At 46.6% G+C, this 20,835-nt stretch overlaps 1 protein-coding gene across 4 annotated transcripts; it reads right to left on the bottom strand.

Moving 5' to 3' along the window:
* Positions 1–1,398: 1,398 nt before the first annotated feature.
* Positions 1,399–20,434, bottom strand: NFYB (nuclear transcription factor Y subunit beta). Of its 4 annotated transcripts, none has more exons than XM_075600585.1 (7): positions 20,276–20,434; positions 6,619–6,712; positions 6,064–6,197; positions 3,835–4,032; positions 3,156–3,234; positions 2,652–2,740; positions 1,399–1,877 (listed from the first exon to the last, which is right to left on the bottom strand). In XM_075600585.1, the coding sequence occupies exons 2-7, from the start codon at positions 6,710–6,712 to the stop codon at positions 1,845–1,847; spliced, it is 627 nt and encodes a 208-aa protein (XP_075456700.1). In that variant the 5' UTR covers positions 20,276–20,434; the 3' UTR covers positions 1,399–1,844. The 4 variants fall into 4 exon arrangements, with proteins under 4 accessions (XP_075456700.1, XP_075456703.1, XP_075456699.1 ...); XM_075600588.1 differs by having other exon boundaries at positions 2,652–2,731; XM_075600584.1 differs by having other exon boundaries at positions 3,156–3,238; positions 3,836–4,032.
* Between the last annotated feature and the right edge of the window lie 401 nt (positions 20,435–20,835).

Below are 20,835 nucleotides of genomic sequence, written 5' to 3'. Positions count from 1 at the left end.
TGATTGTACTGGGTGCTCCTGGTTGATTAATGTCAAAAATGTAAATCACTCAGAAAGCAATGTCACGTTTTAAAAACATTTTAGCCTATACATTTTAATGCATGATCAATCTCACTGATATATGCATGACTCACTGAAGGAAGGTAATTTGAGAAACTATTTGCAAAAGGGAAGCAACTACAAAAAGGATACATACATATATGAGAATGCTTTAAAAACATTTATAAATATTTTTAAGGCCCACTATACTTTGCAGAGCAGTACAACTGCTGGCTGAAGTTATGCCATTAACCCCAAATTGTGAAATGAGACATGGAAAATAAATAGATTCCTGCTGATGTGTTTACACAGTTTAAATTTTACCAATCTCCCCTATAGTTAAAACAAAAGGCTATAACATGAAAAGTTAAGTTCATTTCCATTCAGGAAAACATACAAACTTCAGAAATGAATTACCGGTAAACACACAGGTGTATTAAAGATAAAATATCAACCACACCATTCAGGAGATATTTATTTTATAATGTTAGATCTGCACAAACTACAGTTAATTGCCGTTAGGATCGGCCATGAGTATTACACTGATTAATTTCTCCCAGTGGCGAGTTGCCACTCTAAATAATTTCTGCACTTCCACTGCCCAAAACAATTTTTTCTAACCGAGCCTTCACTCAAAAGGTCACACTCCTAACAATACATTATTGTAACTTTAAAAAATATACATGCAGTAAACACCACTTCAAATCACAAAACTTCAAGTATGTAATGTGTTAATTTCTAAATTACTTGGCAGCACGTCACAGCCACCTACAGAATCCTACAGCTATGCATAGTTGCTGGAAAGCTAGTGATTGTTAAGAATTTTTTTTTTTAAAAGCTCACCCAAACAGATACTCTTATGATAATGCTCAAAAGCAGCTCCTTCCCATAAAACTAATCAGCATCAAACCTGCTTCACTTGCGCAATATCTTCAAACCATTTCTGCATGAGTAATTGTCACGTGTTCACAATCTCGCCCTAAAAATGCCAACAGTAAACAAGCTTATTTATTGTGCATCTACTGTATTGAGGTGGCCTTCTGCTGTAGTGTGTTCCACTTCATCTACTTCAGCACCACTTCTAAATCTTGCAGGACTTGGTCCAGAATATAGTGATTATCCATATCCAATATTTTTAAGCAAGATGACTGGCATACAATATTTTATTCAAACTGGAAGGTACCTTTAAATATTTTTTTCCACAGGTGGACTAGCCTTTGTAACATGCATTTCTGTAGATGACTGATTGTGCAAGTTGGCAGAGAAAATACACATAGGAACAGGAAATTTAAAACACAACCTAGAGCTACAATTCAGTAAAATAATTGAATGCCAAATCAACAAATTAAAGAGCAGCGATTGTTTTGCTTTTTGTTTTTTATTTTATTAAAAAGGGTAAACATCACAAATTAACCCATTTTCTTTATTTGATTTACAAAAGAAGTTACATGATTCAATATGAAAATAAGAAACTGTCTACAAATCTCAGACAGTAATAAATCATTAATTTACAATGCATACAAGAGTCAGAAGAACAACTCTTGTACAAAAAAAATATTTTAACTGATGTCTTTAAAATCCAATTCTTAAAATTGATGAAAAAAAAAAATTTAAAGGTGGTTTTTATCCCCCTATACGCCATGCCTGAGGAAGCTACATTACAGCAACTTAATATACAAAAAAAAAAAAAAAACCTTTAAATAATAATTAAGAAAAAAAAAACCTCTCCATTGTAATCCACATTGCATTCAAATTTGTATATCTTTCTTCTTGACTCGTTTGCGGATTCAATATTGCCTTAAAAATCAGGAGAACTGAATTTGTTGGACACCAGATATCTGTGGACAAAAAACATGTTACGCTATTGATTTGTATCAAACAAGAATTCTTGTTATTGCATACATTACCTGAACACACACACACACACACACTATTTTTTTTTTTTGTACACATGCAGGACATTTGTAGAAAATATAAAATGCTGCTTTTATGACAATGCCAATATCTAGTATGGAACCCAGCAATCATTCGCCTGGTGACACCTCCAAACATATCAGCTTTATATTCTGCGAAGTGTCACTTTAATCGGTCATACAATGGAACTGCAGTTTGAAGGGTTACATAGTTCTACCTGGTTCTAGTCACCTTTAAAATACAGTTTGAATACATCCTGAAATAGGATACACTTCATCTTCACATACCTATCCATGTAGTTTGAATAGGGTATGTAAATGAAGTAATAAACTGAAGGCATTAACAGTCTAGGTTGAAGGTACCACTATAATTAATTAATTGTTCAATGAACCAAAAAAAACAAAACCTGTTTTTCTTTTTTTTTTATCAGGAGTATGTTATCTGCTGGTAGCAAACCCTGAATGCAGTAAAGGTTCATACTCATTTAGCACTTGGATGCAACAAATGGGGTCCAAGGTTTTACAGCAGATAGGAAATGGGCCAAGTGGTTCTCATCTGCCTTCAAAATCTGTGTTTATGTCAAATAAGTTATTGCAATGACTTACTTTATTAATACACACTTTTTTCTAATAGTATATCTACTATTTTCCATACGCTCTCCACTAGAAAAGATGAACACTTCTGGAACACAAACATACCTGTTGATATGATGTTGTATAAACCATAACATTTTGCTGCTGTCCATCTGTAGTTATTAAACCTGCTGGTAATTGGTTAGCTTCAAAACCAAAACACAAAAAAAACAGAAGTTAATATAGTGTTATGAAAGATCTCTGTATCAACATAATTGAAAAATATATTACAGTGCAAGACTACAGTCGGGTGTAAAAATCGACCCCCGGGCCTTCTTTCAGCCGGCATCATTTGTGAGAAATGTGTTTTGCCAGTTATGGCTTCAGCAATCTGCCTGAATCCAGGGTGGTGACCCAACCAAAAGTAGAATGTACCTTTTGTAAAATCGGTGAATTGGCCGCAAGCAATGTTTGACAGACCCCTCAAATGTCATATTTCCCTTGCAATGCATTTTATTTTTTATTTACACACCCTATCCTTTTGGATAGCTCTCCAGCCAGGAATGCAAACGCTATGGTGACACTTGAACATTGCTATTTTGTTCCTCTGAACAGTTAACTTGTACTTACTGAACGTCTCCTCTGTAAGTTCCTCGCCAAGGCAATCTGTTGTAACCGTTCCACCAATGCCCTTTTCACCCTTCATTGCCTCCAATGGGAAAAAAACAGAACCAAATTAAAGTTTGGAACACCAATGTCCTGCTCAAGCCTTTTCAGTGCTGTTTTTTATTTAAATAGCACAATATCTGTAGGTGGGCCACACATGTAAGAAGACCGAGAGAAATGTCTTTCCTTGTACTGTGTGAATTTATTTGATGTGAATGATACTTGCTGTGAATATTATTTTGGAGAATGCCATTTAGAAATCCCGTCCGTTTCAGGTCATCCTACTAGAATAGCTTACATTTTATATGTGATCCACAGTAACCTTACTTTTTTGCAGTCTATACAAAACATTTGTATGAAACATGGAAAGCAGAGGATTTGATTACAAATATGAGTTTTGATTTTGATTTAATTAATTGTACCGTTAAAAGCAAAAATAAATGAGGGGGGGGGGGAGGGAAACACCTGTAGGCAACATTCACTGCTTGTTTTGATGGTATAAACAACAAAGTTAAAATATTTAGAAACATTGCATTCATAGGGAGCCTTTATGGCATGACAGATTGCATTATACTACGGAACCATCAAGTAAAAGGAACGGCAAAGAAGAGCAGAATGCTTTGGTCATGACGGGAATACTAACCTCTCTGAACTTCTGAAGATATAGCTTCAAGGGTTCCACATAGCTATCAAATCCTAAAGTTGACATGGCAAATAGAATGTCTTCTCCGTTGATAGTCTTCCGCTTCTCTTGATGACATCGTTCACTGGCTTCGGACGTTATAAAGCTTATAAATTCACTTACACATTCCTGGACACACTCCTTAGCATCTTTAGCGATCTGTGAAAAATAAGAAATCTGTAAAGAATGGGGGCGGATGATTCAAGAAATGAGTGACTGTTTTTGATTTATGAATAGTCTCCAAATCATTGCTTCACAGTGCATTGTCAGCAATAAAGTGGCATCTAGGCCAGGGCTGTGCCACCTTCAAGGGGCAAACTATTTAGCAGTTGCATCGCTTTGGGGGCACCCTGGACAGCCAACACAATGTTAGCTCTTTGTCAAAAAATAGTAAATGCCCCAAAAAGTACAGCATTATTCCCATATGTGAAAACTCTCAAAGGAACACTGTACAGGGAAAACCTCAGATATTTGGCAAATTGGGCTACGTTCTATCATCAGAAGTACTTACAGTAGAAGCATTAAATCCCTTTATTGGAGTGCTTTTACCTGCACTACAAGAGCTTGTCATGAGATCCTTAATGCCATCTTGGCCACTCAGCATGTCAAATATATAAACAGGACGGCTCTTCCAACCACTGTTTAAGGCTGCGTCCATACTCCTCCCTCCCCTCCTCACGACAACAAAAGGCTGTACCTCAATGAGGCAGGCCATAGAGTGCGCAACCAATTTTTCACGAGACAATTTTTTTTTTTATTTGGCCACATGTGCGGTTCAGTAAATGAGGACGAACCGCTCACGTGACGTCACGGCCCCGCCTCCCACGTCATAGGAATCTCACAGGCCACGGAATACTTCTTGTACAGGCGCGCGCGACATGTGCTCAGTCGCACGCGCGCCTTCTATATCCGAGGCCTAACAAGTCTAAAGGAATATTATTTGGACAAAGCTCATACCAGTAACAAACTGTTCCAATAACATTTGAGTTCACCAAAAAAGGACCAGATCATAATTCTACCCATTATTTTGTGAGATCCTGCAACCTCAAAACAAAATTTGATTTAAAAGTAATAACTCCCCCAAAGTTTATAAGTTTTATTTCTAAGGCCATTCTTCTAACCCTCAACGACAAAGGTAGTTGTAACACAGAAGAATCCCACAATATGCCCATCTCTCACCACTATTGTGCTTTGTATGAAATGATATGGAGACATTGGGAATTGTTTGGTATTTGGCTTCTGCTTGCTGATCTCATCCACGTTTGAAATAGCAAATCTTTGCATGTCCTCTTCAGCCTGGAAGCAAACATTGACTGAAGGTGCAAAATGTAGCTGTGTGCAGAGGCGGACCTACCACTGGTTCTGCTGCACCAGGGTCCACGACTTTCAGGGGCCCATCCTCCCACGTGTCAGAACGCTGTTCCGGCTACTATAATAAGTGCCGGAAGAGCATTCGGGCAGTTCTACAGACCACCCTGGGCCCTATGCACGGAGCTGATATGCACTTTAAAGCAGCAGACCCTTTATTTAAATAGGTTTGAAGCAGGGGGTCCCCAGACCTGAACCGGTTTGATGTCAACTCTGGGAACACCCTACTTCCAGAGATGCTTACCTCAGAAGTGGGCACCAGTAACGCTCTGCTGTTTAAATGTCCCACGTCATGTGAGCCTATGAGAAGCACCAAGAGATGATGTCACGGCTTCCTATCGGCCCTTTTAAGCCGCCATTGTTAGACTAAACTAGCCGAGCTGATACCGGCACCCCCCCATCCCATACGGAGGCAAGTATCTTGAGAAGCAGCAGGTTCCCAAAGCTGAAATGAATGTAGTTCAGCTTCGGAGACCACGTGAGATAGATATATAGCGTCCCTAGGAGTGCGGATTTAAGAAGCAGCAGCTTCAAAGAAGGTGGAACTGCCAGTGTAAATGGAATAGCTGCTGCACGTGAAATTTCCCCCTCAAGGATAGTGTTTAAACTAGATAACTACCAAAATTATTTGTGATATAGATAGATATTCTCCAATAAAGTGCATTATTATTTTCCCATTGAACAGATACTTCTCATGACAAATATAGTTATCACAATATTATTATTATGGGATTTTTTTTTTTTTTTTTAAATATAGCCCAGACCTAGCAGTAGGTAAGAAAACAAATCAAAAAAAAAATAAGTGGAATCTGTAGACATTACTTTTCCGGTCTGTGGTATGGCATTTTTCATTATCCTTGCCACATTGGCGATTGGAAGATAAATGTCTTGTTCTCTGAAACTTTCTTTAGATCCGTTTGTGTCATCTGGGTCATTTAAGCTGTCTTCTGTGTCCCCTGGAACAATGAAAAATAAAATAAAATGCATTTAATGTGTGGACAGGGTTCATCTTCTATTTGTTGCAGTATTAAATTTCAAACAAGTTGAAAGTTTTCTATCAATATAAGATTTTGATGTGCAACAAGTCTCAACAGATCCAAAAAAGGTTCAGATGTATGCAAAACTATTAGGTTGGTCCTTCAAAAGTAAATCAGTATTTCCAACATGTATACTTTCCAGATCCAATATGGTATTGCAAGTGTATGCTAAATGCAATCAAAAACACACAACAAAATTGTATTTAACCAAATATACTTTTACTATTTACAAACCTACAATCTGAGCTTTAATGAGACAGTCAATCTAAAAATAAACTGCAATACATGACTCGCTGTGTGACTGGCTACAACAGGAGTACGTTATCCAGTTACTACTTACCATCATGTGGTTGTATTACATAATGGCTTCCACCAATGTAGTCTCCAGAAATTCCTAACTGAGAGGCATCTGTTGTAGAACTATCACCATCCATCTAAGAGAGAGCAAGAGATAATTATGCACTTAAAAATACCACCAGGGTCTTCTATTCAATTACTTTACCAGGAAAACAAAAAAAGACATTGAAGGGATAACTATGAGAAAACTGCCGCTGTAAAACCAGAATGATTTAGATGCGTTTAAAGCTACTTGACAACTTCAACAATCACTGGTAATATTCTATTTGTGCAGCTCAAAAGGAAAAAAGTAATTCACTGCCAAACCCTTCATACAACTCCGATTTCTCTTCATAGTCTTCCGACTTCAACCCAAAAACTGGGTCACTTTCTGATAATTTCCACAAGTTGAGGTCAGATTACCAACGTATTAACCATTGGGAGTTACATTTATGGAGATCATTTCTTGTAAGTTGCATTTTATGATATTACTGTTCTAGGAACTATATTTAGCTTCTAAAAATTGTATGATTTGTTTGACAACACAAAGCCTTAATGCAGCAGTTTGATGCAATGAAAAACAAAACAGCAACGCATCACTGATTGTATTCCCTACAAAGATTAAGTCACACAGTGAAGGGAAAAAAAGTTATGTTTCGCTTTTCAATGAGTTATGTGAAATGTATGCGTATCCCAAACTTATTTTCCCACACGACTAGCAAAAGCATTTGGTAACTATAGAAACATTAAACCGTAAAACATATTGAAACAATAAGTATAAATGACTTCTTAAAACATCAGCACTGAATTTACTCTGACCGTGGGATGAACAGCACATCTAAAAACAAAAATGAGGAACCATAGAAATACATTTTCAAATAATTATATTTAGAATATTTTCCTGTCTTACTGTTTATAGGCACATTATATTTCCCTTTCCTCTATGCACACACTTCTTTCTGGTTCCTAGGGGTGTCCTGCCAGCATACACATATGGTGCAATAAGCATAGATGCTTTTCTTTATTCAAATAGCGCAAACGGTACCAACTGAGAGCAAATACTTAGTAGCACATCAGATCAGCCTTCCTATTTTGCACACTAGTGAAGCAATAATTAATGGTGCAAAACTGCTGAAGCCAATGTAACAAAACAATAACACAGAAAAATAGGCAGAAATGATGTATGTAGAAGTACACACACGGTGTTAACAATATAATGATCACTTCGCACATTTTCACAGACTGCCAGCAGAAGTCAAGAGAGGAGCAGGTCTAACCAGGGGGGGTTGGGTCTTTTACGGAGTGTTTTGTTTATACCGAAATACAAAAGATCATGTGGCATGCTTGCTCAGCTTTACAGTCCTTCAGTTGTAGAATGCATCTGAACATGTCACACAAGGATTTTCATCTGCAGAAGAGACCCAAGAAGCCTAAGGCTGAGTCCCCAGTCTTCACTGTGGCACGCGCGCCCGGCGGGGGGGGGGGGGGGGAAGGGGCGGCGGCGCGTGCACAGCGCTGCAACGCGATAGGCGGTCTGAGGGAAGCTTTGCGATGGGAGGGGGCGTGGCTGTGGGTTTGCGGGGGCGTGGCCATGACGTCCCGCGGCTGGTTCGCCCTTATTGGCTGGACTGCCGGCGGGGGCGTGGCCACGCCTCCGATGCTAATTTCAAATTCCCCTGCCTCCCTGAAAACCTGTCGCGCACCGCTGGGGAAAGGTGCGTGACAAGGTAGGGACTGGGACTGGCCGGACGGCGGGGCTTGATAGCAGTGCACGCCGAGCCGTGCGCTGTGGCAGTGACTGGGACCGCAGCCTAAGGCCTCGGGCACCGCGCTGCTGCTCGGCACTGAGCCCCTGCAGCCGCAATGAGAGCGGCTTTAGCAGGGGCTCGCGCACGCTTCCGCACGCTTGCGGAAGCGTGTGTCTCACCGAGTCTTGAGATTTCCCTGCTTGCCAGAGCGCAGGGCCGGTCACGTGAGCGGTTCGCCCAATGACGGTGCGCTGTGTAAGGCCCGCCCCCTGACAGCGCGCTGTGTAAGGCTGGGGCCATAGAGGGGGTAGCAGGGCTGAGGCACGATGACGCTCGCCTGCTGAAATCTGCGCGATTTCATGCCCATGCAGGCGAGCCAGCGGGCGCGATCGGGAGGCGGGGGGAGACCGAGGGAGGCGGGGCAGTGACATCGCTGGGCCAATCGCCCGCGACGCACCGATCTCAATGTCACGGCGCGGTGACATTGACGCTGCTCCGCGCTGATTGGATGTTTTCAGCGCTCTGAAAAACAGTTTGGCTGTCGGCTGAAAAATCCAGCGCCTCAGCACGCCTGCGGACGCTCGCGTGAGCCCCCTCTAAAGACATCCTCACGGAGGATGCAGGGGCTCAGCGCGGAGCGTCCGCACAGCTCAGCACGGACGTGCCTTCGATGGACTCAGCCCAAGGCAAGGGAAAGCACCGCTTTCCCTGAGCCTCAGCGCGCCTCAGCACTGTTAAAGGCACTATAGCCAGGCCTTAAAAAGATGTTTACAATGACAGCAATGAACACACTCAAATTGCTCTAATAACAGGTTGTCACAATCTGCAATAAATGTCGTTTTAAAGACATGAGTTTCATAACCAGAGAGCTGGCTGTACCAGGGCAATTTTTAGTGGGTAATTCTATATATGCATAAGTGCCCATTTGGGCCGAAAATCCCCATGAGGATCTTTGGCAGAAAATGGCTGCATCGTCATTTGGAATGAGGACCATAGACTGGAAACAGACTTCCTCTTCAATGTCTATATTTTTTACATTATGTTTAAAAATCGCTAAATCCCAACCCCATCATTCCGTGGTTGCATGTGTTGGAACTGTAAAAATAACCAATATTGGTTATGGTGGTTTAAAGCAGCTATTGCCGGAGCATTTGTAACAGGGGAAACAATCTGTGAGCTAGAAACAGTTACCAGTCTTGAGTTTCGGGCAATATCCCTTTGTGGCATTTTTGTTGCTCCAATGTTAAGTCAGCAGCAGTCCGAGTTACCAGTCTAACCTAGAGCCACACTAAAGAATTATCTGGTACCATTTTTACATGATGTACCAATTACCTTCAAATATTCAAAAAAAAGGTTTCATGTTAATCAGCAGTTTGATAACCAGGCAACTGTGGTCCTCACTCAGTCACTTTCTGCAACATGACAAATTATTAGAGCTTTTATGCTTTGGCAGCTCAGAAGAATTTCGCCTAAATCTTACAGAGGAACACATCTACTGTATAGTAAAACAGATCTGTGGTCTAAGCAGTGCCCGACAAAATAAACATGGAAAGAGGCTTTGTCCTGAACAACTTACAACCTGAACTTTGGCATGAGGTAGATAGAGGGACTTGCCTCCCTGCTGCAAAGAACTGCCAGTCAGGAAATACTGCCTTAACCACAAGACCACTCCTTTCAGTAACAAGCTCATCGACATTGCCTAGAACCACAAAAAAAAGGGGAGAGCAGGATGTTTTGCTGTTGAGCTGTTTTTGCTGTGTAGCCATGGCTGGTGCAGACTATAGTTTCTGCCTCCTGTCACGTAAGTCCTAGTAGCTATAGGCAGTGTCAGGCAATCCTGTGAGTTATCCAACCTCCTTAAGTGACAGGAGTGGAGATGAGGCGTGGTCTCAGAGTTACCCAATCCGGGTGCAGCCCAGGTCCCCTCCCCTTCTGCACTAAGGAGGAGGCAATCCAAATTATAGTCAGTCCAGCTCTCCCCCTCATGGGCTGGGAGAGAGAGACAGGCCTTCAGTCCCTTTTGGGGTTGATTGCCCCCCCAAGATCTGAATAGAGCACAAGGCCTCAAGACTGCTAGAAGTCCAGTACCATCCAGAAGGCCTGAAGCCCATCCTAAAATTTTGCATGCGCTGTAATAACTGCAGTGGCTGCCTCAATAAAGATTTTTTTTATATTCCCCTGCCTACGTAACAGTCTATTGGGTAGGGGTATGCGAGAAGACTGTCATGGTGGGGACGTCTCCAGGAACCCTGGAGCCTACTGTGACTGGAGGCGCTGACACCACGAGAACCTGAAGGATCACCAAAAGTCTGTCCTGTTTCCCCTTACCATCGCGGAAGCTCATCTCTCCTGGACCTTCACAGGTATTTAGCACCATGACACCTGTAGCAATAGGAAGATCTCTCAGAGGGGAGGGGGAGGGGGAAGCAGCTCTACAATTGGAGGCACTGCTGAGATGCAGAACAAGGCAGGCTTTCAGGACATTGCAGCACAGGAGAGGTCGGGCCAGGCCCCTGGGGCTTCACCAGGGACCCTGGGCACCCATTTCTAGTTAAGGAAGGGGGGAACCTCTCTCTGAGGCTACACTAGGAAGGGGGTTACCCAGACCCTTACCAAAACACAGGCTATGTTTGGTCGTACCCTGTGGGAAATTGTCCAGGGAGCGTGTTCCCTTCATCTTGCTCAAAATAGGGACGGGCCCTTTCAGGTGTTGCTGGGGACCCCATGTACCTTCTCTTTATATGGACTGTGTTGTGTGCTCAAAATGGAGTCTACTGCATGGACTGTGTTCTCAAAATGGCGTTCCCGCCAGAAAAACAGGACCGCATGGGCTTGCAAAGCCAGATGCAAGCTTTATGCAAAAGTTAGAGCAAGCTATTCGGTGCCAAACCAATATCCCGCCCATCGCTGTGACTGGCTTAGCCGGAGCCAGTCACTCCTTGATCTGCCATGCCCCTGCCCTATATTCCACCTAGAGGAGGGGGCAACACCAAGAGCCAATCGGAGACCACCTCTGTCATGGGAGGAGTCAACCACACCCTGCCTTACTTCAGTTCTGCAGAGATGAGCCAGAGGAAGGAGCTACCTCGCTACCACTACCTCAGAAGAATGTTTGCTTTGGAGATGGCCAACTATCACCTACCAGGTTGTCACTATTCACAGCCAACACCACCTCTGCTGTGTCTGCCCAAATTGCAGGCTCCCTGCTGGCGACACCAGCCCCACCGCGAGGTGCAGCACTGCAGAGCCTTATACATGCGGCCTGCCAACCCTGGGTCCGCCAACGCTTTCCAACCCATTGATCGGGCCTCCACACCAACCGGTGCGGCCCCTGCAGAGTCTTATGCTGCCACTGATATCGTGGGCCCTGACCATCGCGCCCGGATGCCCATGTGGTCGGTGCCAAAAGGTACCTACTCCGGCTTACGACCAAGCCCTCACACTATATGTGCGGCCTGCCCGGACCTGTACAATGTGGGCCAGTGTGCCCTGTTACCAGAGTCCCCTGTGTACCAGAGCCAGAGATGGGATCCGCCGAGCTACCTCTCACGGTTCCAGGAGCCAAACCAGCGCAATTTGTACCCGACTGGGAGGGTGAGTTGACTGCGCATCCCCTGGCGGTGCGCGAGCAGGCATGCTCCGTGCCAATGGCAGCCAGGGAATGTGAGGTGCCCCGAGACATTCGCGGCCCGGAGGTGTCCTTTCCCTCCTCAGTAGACACCAGCCGTTCGAGACCTGCGGAGGAAAGACCAACTTTTACCTGCAGTCGGAGGCGAGTCCCGATCCAGAGGCATCCACCCAGAGGGCCGTGGTGTATCTGGAGCTCCAGAGGAGCCCCACACCGGAGCAGTGAAGGAGCCGCCTGCGGACGTCCTCTACCTTCGGATGGGTGAGATTTCAACGTCTTGCTTCCACCAGGAGTCTGCTGTGGCCTATCTGAACGAGGAGCCAGACAGGGCCTTGTTCGGTGTGCCGCGGGGTGATGCACTTTCGGCGCTAGCAGACGTGACGTCATCTGCGCCGCCGGACCAGTGCCTACTAGACCGGCCATCCATGGTGATGTCCGCAAGATGGCGGTCGCTCCGCTGAGACCTTCAGGGGTGAGTGATGGAGAGTTCGCTACTGCCCCTCCCCCAACAAGACCCCACTCAGAGGAAGGGGTCGTCGAACCCACGATACCACCCCTCCCGGAGGGCCATGATAAACCCGCACCCTATGGACTATCCATGGACAATGTTAGGCCCTGTTCACCAGCCCCAACTGCCCATGTCCCTACCCAGGCCACTACATCTACCCCAATACTGCCACTTTGGGGTAAGGGTAAGCCCACCTCAGAGTGATTTGTCCGGGACACTGCTAGGCCCCAATCACCGGCCTCTACTCCACAGGCCATCCCTGTGCAGGGCAGTATCCAGGCTCCTGTTTCCCCTGCTGATTCCGGAGGATGAGGATTTAGAGGGGGAGATACCCTATGCAAGCAAGATATCTTAAGTTAATTCCCCTGGGTCATTTAGATCCTTCCCTATCTCAGCTGTCCTCTCAGATGGACACTAGGCTCGGGGAACCCCTTAAGTGGTGGGACCCAATGTTCCAGGGCTACTCAGCCAGTATGAATAGTTCCAGGGCTACTCAGCCAGTTCCAGGGCTACTCAGCCGGTTCCTTCTAGTGGATGGTCTTATAGTAGATCACTGGTGGGAGGAGGGTCAGTTTTCCCCAGAGGACACAGCTGAAGCCATACGTAAAAGGGTGCATGACATAAATCTAGGGGTCATAACACCTAAGGGACCAGCTATACTCTATCAGGAGGTGGAGGGTAAAGAGCCTCAATTTTAGGTTCTGCCAAGGCACTGGCAACAAATTATTAAAATTTAGTGTAGCTAACCGGGCCATAATACCTAGATACCGTCAGTCTCATGGGTACGAATTTCCGTACATACCTGAACCAATCATGGAAGAAATTGAGAACAACCGGCATGATGGCTAAAACAGGCTCCCCGGGCTATAACTTCTGAAAAGATATTTATAACGGAGTCCAAAGTCTGTTCCATTATGGATAAGTGGTTAGTGGGACGGAGCATTTACAAAGATAGGGTGGGATTCAGACAGAGGCCTGGTTCACCTAGAGCAAGCATGTCAAACTCGCGGCCCGCAGGCCGCATGCGGCCCACAACAAGTATCTGTGCGGCCCACCCAATGTGTCTCGGTTACGGCGGTGGTGAAGAGGATGCGGCAGCTGGTAAGTATTCTCTGTGTGAGTGAATGCTGCCAGGTGATTGGATGAAGGGCCGCTTGGGTTTGAATGAAGGAGGCGGGACTTAGAATGCCGGCCGGGATGCAGGGGATTGGTCGCAGGCAGGTCAGAGGAAGCCGGGGGCGGGGCTTCCGCTTTGTGCAGAGCACACGGTTAGTGTGTCTCTGCCTTCCCGCTCCTCTGCCTGCTGCGTGAAGTCCCCCGCCAGGCGGGCAGCCACAGGGACCCGGGGTAGAGGCGCTCACCCCCCTTGCCGCTGACCCCCCTTGCCGCTGACCCCCCTTTGGCGCTGACACCCCTTGCCGCTGACCCCCCTTTGGCGCTGACCCCCCTTTGGCGCTGACCCCCCTTGCCGCTCACCCCCTTTCTGCGCCCCCCCCCCCTTGCACCCTCGGCGCTCCCTTTGCCCCCGGTCCGCATGTTGCGGAAGATGGGCGAGGAGGTGGGCAGTGGTGGTGCGCGATCGCGAGGATCATAAAGCAGGCCTTTCTTCTGTCCCCCGCCCCCCCCCCCATCCATCCGTCGCTGTTCTCCACTTTGTGTGTATGGGGGGGGAGTGTGTGTGTGTGTATGGGGGGGAGTGTGTGTGTGTGTATGTGGGGGGAGGAAGTGTGTATGTGGGGGGGGGAGTGTGTGTATGTGGGGGGGGAGTGTGTGTATGTGGGGGGGGAGTGTGTGTATGTGGAGGGGGGAGTGTGTGTATGTGGAGGGGGGAGTGTGTGTATGTGGGGGGGGAGTGTGTGTATGTGGGGGGGGACTGTGTGTATGTGGGGGGGGAGTGTGTGTATGTGGGGGGGGAGTGTGTGTATGTGGGGGGGGGAGTGTGTGTATGTGGGGGGGGAGTGTGTGTATGTGGGGGGGAGTGTGTGTATGTGGGGGGGAGTGTGTGTATGTGGGGGGGGGAGTGTGCGTATGTGGGGGAGGGGGTGTATGTGGGGGGGGGGGGTGTGTGCATGTGTGGGGTGGGGGAGTGTGTGTATGTGGGGGGGGAGTGTGTGTATGTGGGGGGGGAGTGTGTGGGTGGGGGGGGAGTGTGTGTGTTTGGGGGGGAGAGAGTGTGTGTTTGGGGGGGAGAGAGTGTGTGTGTGGGGGGGGGGAGTGTGTATCAGTGGCTGTGTGTGTGTGTCTGTGCAGGCCAGCAGAGACTGTGTGGGTGTCTGTGTGTGGTCAGTGTCTTCGTTGGTCTGTCTGTGTGTGTCTGTAGGTCAGTGGCTGTGTAAACTTGTGCAGGACAGAGAGAGAATGGGGGGGAGGGAAGGGGGGAGAGAAGAGAGGGGGGAGAGAGAGAGAAGAGGGGATTGAGCGAATGGGGGGGGGGGGGAGAAGGGAGATGGGTGGGGAGACAGAGAATAGAGGGGATTGAGCGAATGGGGGTGGGGAGGGAAGGGAGAGAGAATAGGGGGAGACAATGGGAGAGGGTGAGAGAAAATGGGGGGGAAGTAGTCTCTTCCCACCCTCTCTCTCTCTCCCCCTCCCACCCTCTCTCTCTCTCTCTCCCACCCTCTCTCTCTCTCTCTCTCCCACCCTCTCTCTCTCTCTCTCCCACCCTCTCTCCTCTCTCTCCCACACCCTCTCTCTCTCTCTCCCACCCTCTCTCTCTCTCTCCCACCCTCTCTCTCTCTCTCCCCACCCTCTCTCTCTCTCCCACCCTCCCTCTCTCTCTCTCCCACCCTCTCTCTCTCTCTCTCTCCCACCCTCTCTCTCTCTCTCTCCCACCCTCTCTCTCTCTCCCACCCTCTCTCTCTCTCCCACCCTCTCTCTCTCTCTCCCACCCTCTCTCTCTCCCACCCTCCCTCTTCTCCCACCCTCCCTCTCTCTCCCACCCTCCCTCTCTCTCCCACCCTCCCTCTCTCTCCCACCCTCTGTCTGTCAACCTCACCCACTCTCTCTGTTTTATCTTAACTGCACTATACCTACACCGAAATAACCTATTCTGCTTTCTTCCAGATCTGACTCAAGTTTCACACGGGAGACATCGGAAGACAGGTAGGGAACACCTCCCCTCCAGTATAGTACCTTGAGGGAATGCGGATCAGGTAAGATCCCAGGCGGGATTGCTGCTTTGGAAATTGTTAAGAGGGGGCATCCTGACACTGGTTAATGGGTTCATTCATGTCTGGCTTTTTTTTTGGTTCGGTTAGTGAGGTCAACACACACACACACACACACACACACACACACACACACACACACACACACACACACACACACCACACACACACACACACACACACACACACACACACACACACACACACACACACACACACACACACACCACACCACACACACACACACACACACACACACTACTTTTGGAAATAAACCTACGTTTCTATGAAAATTTAAGGGTTTTTTTTTTTTTTGCGGCCCACCTAGACTTAAACCTTGTTTATTTGGCCCTTGTTAGCATTTGAGTTTGACATGCTTGACCTAGAGTGTATTTCATCTGGACTTTGAACTCAGTTATAAATATATATATATTTTTTTAAATAACATCCGTCTCCCCACTCAAAAAATGCTTTCTAAAGATTACCTATAAGGCAGCGTCCATAGAAGGACAAGCAGCGCTGAAAATGTCTTTAGAGGGGACTCACGCGAGCGTCCGCAGGCGTGCTCAGGAGTTGGATTTTTCAGCCGACAGCCAAAGCTGTTTTTCAGCGCGCTGTCGGCTGAAAACATCCAATCAGCGCGAAGCAGCGTCAAGGCGCCGTGACGTCGGTGCATTGCGGGCAATTGGACCAGCGACGTCACTGCCCGCCTCCCGATCGCGCCCGCATGTGCATGAAATCGCACAGGCTTCAGCAGGCGAGCCTCAGCGCGGTTCAGCACTGCTCCCATCTCTATGGACGCAGCCCAAGTCACATTTCGGATAGGGACAGCCTTAACCACATGGCAGGGAAATGTTTCTCTTGTAGCAAACTGTGCCAAATATATTAGCTTGTAATTATATCAAGGGCATGGCATATGTTTTAAATATGTAACCCTTATTCAAAATACAACTGATAACACCAAAGACCTGCTCAAGGTAGGTGTGTGAGTGTTTGATAGAAAAATTAATCAGCAGCACTCGCCTACAGAAATTCAATATGAAATGTATTTATACCGTTCATCAAATCACATAGAAAAAATGGGCGACGTTTTGGACCACAATGGTCCTATGTCAAGCTCCTAGGAGCTTGACAAAGGACCATTGTGGGCCAAAACGTCGCCCATTTTTTCTATGTGATTTGATGAACGGTATAAATACATTTCATATTGAGTTTCTGTAGGCGAGTGCTGCGGATTCCTTTTTCTCTACATACTCCTCAGGACCGGTTGGTGATCCTGGCCCTTCAGCGTGTACCCCATGGGAAGCTGTTTATATTTCTATGCTTGTGTGTGCACCAGACATTTTTGTATTTCTAGATATATCTACCTCCTGTCTCAGAATTTTCAGACTTGGACATGTTTGAGTTTCAATAAAATGGAAGGACTCACCTAATGCACTCTGCATTTTGTCATATCAAATTCAAAAATGTCCATCACTACTGATTCACTAGCAAAGTAATGTGCTTCAGATTATAAACTATCTGCAAAGCGATACTAGCAAACATCTTGGGCTGCACTTATAGCGCCGTCGCCGGCACTATAAGCGCAGCCTCAGAGAATAAAAGTAAACAGTTATCTTGTGACACTGTTGATAGAGGGAGAAGCAGGGGGGTGGGGGGTGGCAAATGGGGAAAATAGTTGGAGCAGCTGTCTCCCATGAAAAGCTTCCAGTTTTATGCTTTATATATTCATGAAAGTTAAAGTAGAAGGGCTCTATCCACCATACACTTGTCACGTAACAGCACAGCTGTTGATCAAGAAAATGTATCTATGTATATATTTAATACATCTGACAGCAAATACTGTGGCACATACTGATCACATAAATATTACACAATGGGATATTAAACGTATGAGCCACTGACAGCTCAAATAGATATTCTAATATTACTCTCAAGTCCAGACTAATGATAACAAAATCTAATTCAAGAAAATAAACAGGTTATTTCCCCCTAAGGGAAAAAATACATTGCATTGTCAATAACAATGGTGAATTGAGTATCTACATTGAATAAAGAGAAAGGGGTAGGTCAAGCAAGGAATTTGTGTATTTTTTTTTTTTTAGTACTGCACGCCACCACATACTTCAGTCTTTTAAGAGGGTGCAAGACTCATACATTTGTTTAATATTTCAAAGGAGCATTCAAACTTCATACACAGTTTATTTTTCTGGATGTTGTGGCATTAATCTGAAACAGATCGTTCTTGCCAGCTTTGCAGTGTCTATATTCAGTGTTCGACAAACCTATACATTTGCTCGCCCCGGGCGAGTGGATTTAACCCCCGGGCGAGTAAATATTGGCCCAAGCAGCACACGTTTGGTACTAGGTGGCGAGTAGATTTTTTTGTGTGGCGAGTAGATTTTTTTGGTGATTTGTCAACCACTGTCTATATATTTACCATAACTTTTTTTCCAGCAGATTCTGATACAAGAGCATTAAAACCAATTTTTCGCTAACAGGAATGCTATTGCATTTTGAAAAGCTATGGACCAAAAAGAGCTTGGACAACCATGTTCCCCAGTCTATAGTGGCGAATTCAGCACTAGTGGCATTAATGGCACATGTACAATGACCTATAATTCAGTTCTACCAAACTGTGGTCCTGTGAATATTAAGCTCTGGGTAATACTGGCAGGTGTTTGACAAAATGAAAAAAGTGTCAAAAAGAATCATGATTATAATACATATTGAGTATTTCACATAGGTGAATCATTCAACGAAACCTTTTATGTCCAAATTCTGTATTGTTATAAAATGGTCTCACAAGATAAGCATTCAAGTCCAAACGTTTCACAGATTGAAGTAATGGAGATAATTGGTTAATTGAACAGACTACAAAAAACATAAACTCTGAAAAGTAACGACAGGCATTTTAATTTTGGCAAAAAGCCAGACAGGCAATTAGAGATCTACAAAACGGCAAGAATTGTTTTCGAGAGCATAAAAGGCTTGCCGAGTGCTTAAATAAAACGTACACTTAAAATATAGCATGTTAAAAAAATAAATAAAAGGATTCATACAAGAGGGAAAATAATGGTTAAGTTACACAGAAGTCCTGTTTGCTGTAGAAGATGGTTTTAATTACCAATTTGTTTTAAATATCCATTTGGGGTTTTGTCGCGATTCCAGCGACAGCACTTAAGCACCCTTGTAATACGTAAACATTGCACGTATGGCTGTCAGGCAGCATAAGAATGGGATAGAGCAGATAGGGAAGCTGGAACACTTCTGTAACAGAGACAGGTTCCAGGCCCTGTCATCTCAGAACTCTGCAGCAATATGCGCAGGGCTGGCAAACCTCAGCACACACAGACGTGGGGGGAGAGGGATAGAAAGCACCAGAGGAAATCATGCCATTTATAAGATGAGCATTCCTCGGAGAACTGCGTGTGCACAACACCTGAATGTGAACATGCTTCGGGCAGGTAAACTAGGTGTAACACGCTTCTAACATGTTAACCATTTTTTTTTTTTTTTTTTTTTTAAGCCCCAATAGAGAATATCATAATTACAGGACTGGTATCCACTAACCCTAGCACGCCATGAGGAAAGGGGGTTGACATTCACTGGGTAGAAATTACTTTCACAGTTCAATCCCACCCCCACTAATAAAAACCATTAGAAAACTGATTAAGATCTGTGCCAAGATACTATATATATTTTTTTATGCAGAAAATAAAAAAGCTGTATAGTCTGCCTCATAACGGTGTTTGTATTACAATGTTACTTTATATAGTCAATAAAGGAGGGGGGGAGGTGCAATGAAGGCAGGAGACACCCCAAGGTGCAGGGTGCTCCCAAACCTCCGGCTCTGGAGACAGCAGATGGCCAAGCAGCAGCACCGGAGCGGGGGAGGGGTGCTGGCCCTGACCTCCGCTGTGTATGAGGTGGGGTGTGTGCTGGTCCTGACCTCCGCTGTGTACGGGGGGAGCAGATAACAGGGATCCCTACAAACTGAGCAGTGTCAGTACTGCACCTGCCCCTCATTACTACCCGATCCACCCCCTGCAAACTGCACCAAACCCGCCTAGTTTTCCCCCCATAAAACAAAGCATGTCTCACAAACCCCGGGGTATTTCACCCTCGAGACACACACACCTCTCCCCTAATAAAGCCCGAGCACCGGAGAGATCACCGCAGCGCGCCGAACCGGGAGAATAATGCCGGGGCAGGGAGGCCGCATCCCCGGCCTCCCCCGCACACAGCAGCCGGCCCAGGTGCGGCATACCCGGACACAGCAGGGAGCAGCCGGGCAACGCAGGAGCAGCCCGGTGACCACCGAGGGGAGGAGGGCAATTAAAAGCGCGGCGGCGGGGGTCACAAAAGCACTTGCCCTCGGGGTACAAGTAATAACGGCGGGGATAAGGCGCGGCAGCCTGTCCCGGCGGGGTCCGGGGGATCCCGCGCCCGGTGCGGCCCCGGGGGTGACCCGGTGAGACCCCACCGGCCGCTTCCTGCTTTGGCGGCCCCCGCACGGGGACAGGCGGCGCGCACACTGCCGGGTCGGACATTTCATTCGAGCGAAGGAGGAATCGGTTAGCGATCATTGGCCGAAGCCAGACACAAACCTCCAGTGCGGCCCTGGTTGGTTCCCTGCACGAATCGGCTGTTTGGTTGGACAGAAAATGGCTGCGAAGGAGCCAGTCCCAGCGCGGAGCGGCGCTTCCGGGACAGCGGCCGCCCTCCCTCCGCTCACATGCCAGGGTCGGCTGTTCCAGGCAGAGAGCGGCACTCCCCCCTCCTCTCCTAGCTGAGATCCGAGCAACGCGCAGCTGTCAACCTCCTCGCTGTCCAATCCGCGCCGGCTCTTCTCGCGATATGGCTACCCTCCCACGACTCCCGCTGTTCTGTAAATGAGCCTTCACTCCCGCTGCTCGCTGACGCACCTAGTACTGGCTATGAAAGCGCGCGTTCTACACCTCTCTCCGCCCCCGCCCCTTGCTCTTCTCAGTATAAGGTTCCCCTCCCTCACGTTCACCGATCTGTACATAGAATCTCCCCTTCCAGTTGGGAGGACCTCCTCCCTCCGCAGAGCAAAGGCTGATTCCATTGAATATTTGCCGCGAGCGGCTATTCCAGGATGAGGCCTCCCCTCCCTCCGCACTACGAAGCCAGGGTGGCTGTTACA

Source organism: Ascaphus truei, chromosome 5 (assembly GCF_040206685.1).
Source record: "Ascaphus truei isolate aAscTru1 chromosome 5, aAscTru1.hap1, whole genome shotgun sequence".
NCBI lineage: Eukaryota > Metazoa > Chordata > Amphibia > Anura > Ascaphidae > Ascaphus > Ascaphus truei.
Note: the sequence above shows the minus strand (reverse complement) of the source record. Positions and strands in the feature narration are given on the sequence as shown.

Excerpts from the sequence above, each read along its gene's own strand:
- NFYB (XM_075600584.1), bottom strand. The coding sequence starts at position 6,712 with ATGGATGGTGATAGTTCTACAACAGATGCCTCTCAGTTAGGAATTTCT. Across the intron at positions 6,198-6,618 it reads TGTAATACAACCACATGATG|GGGACACAGAAGACAGCTTA; the intron begins GTAAGTAGTAAC and ends TCATTGTTCCAG. Across the intron at positions 3,239-3,835 it reads TATCTTCAGAAGTTCAGAGA|GGAGGCAATGAAGGGTGAAA; the intron begins GGTTAGTATTCC and ends TTTTTTCCCATT.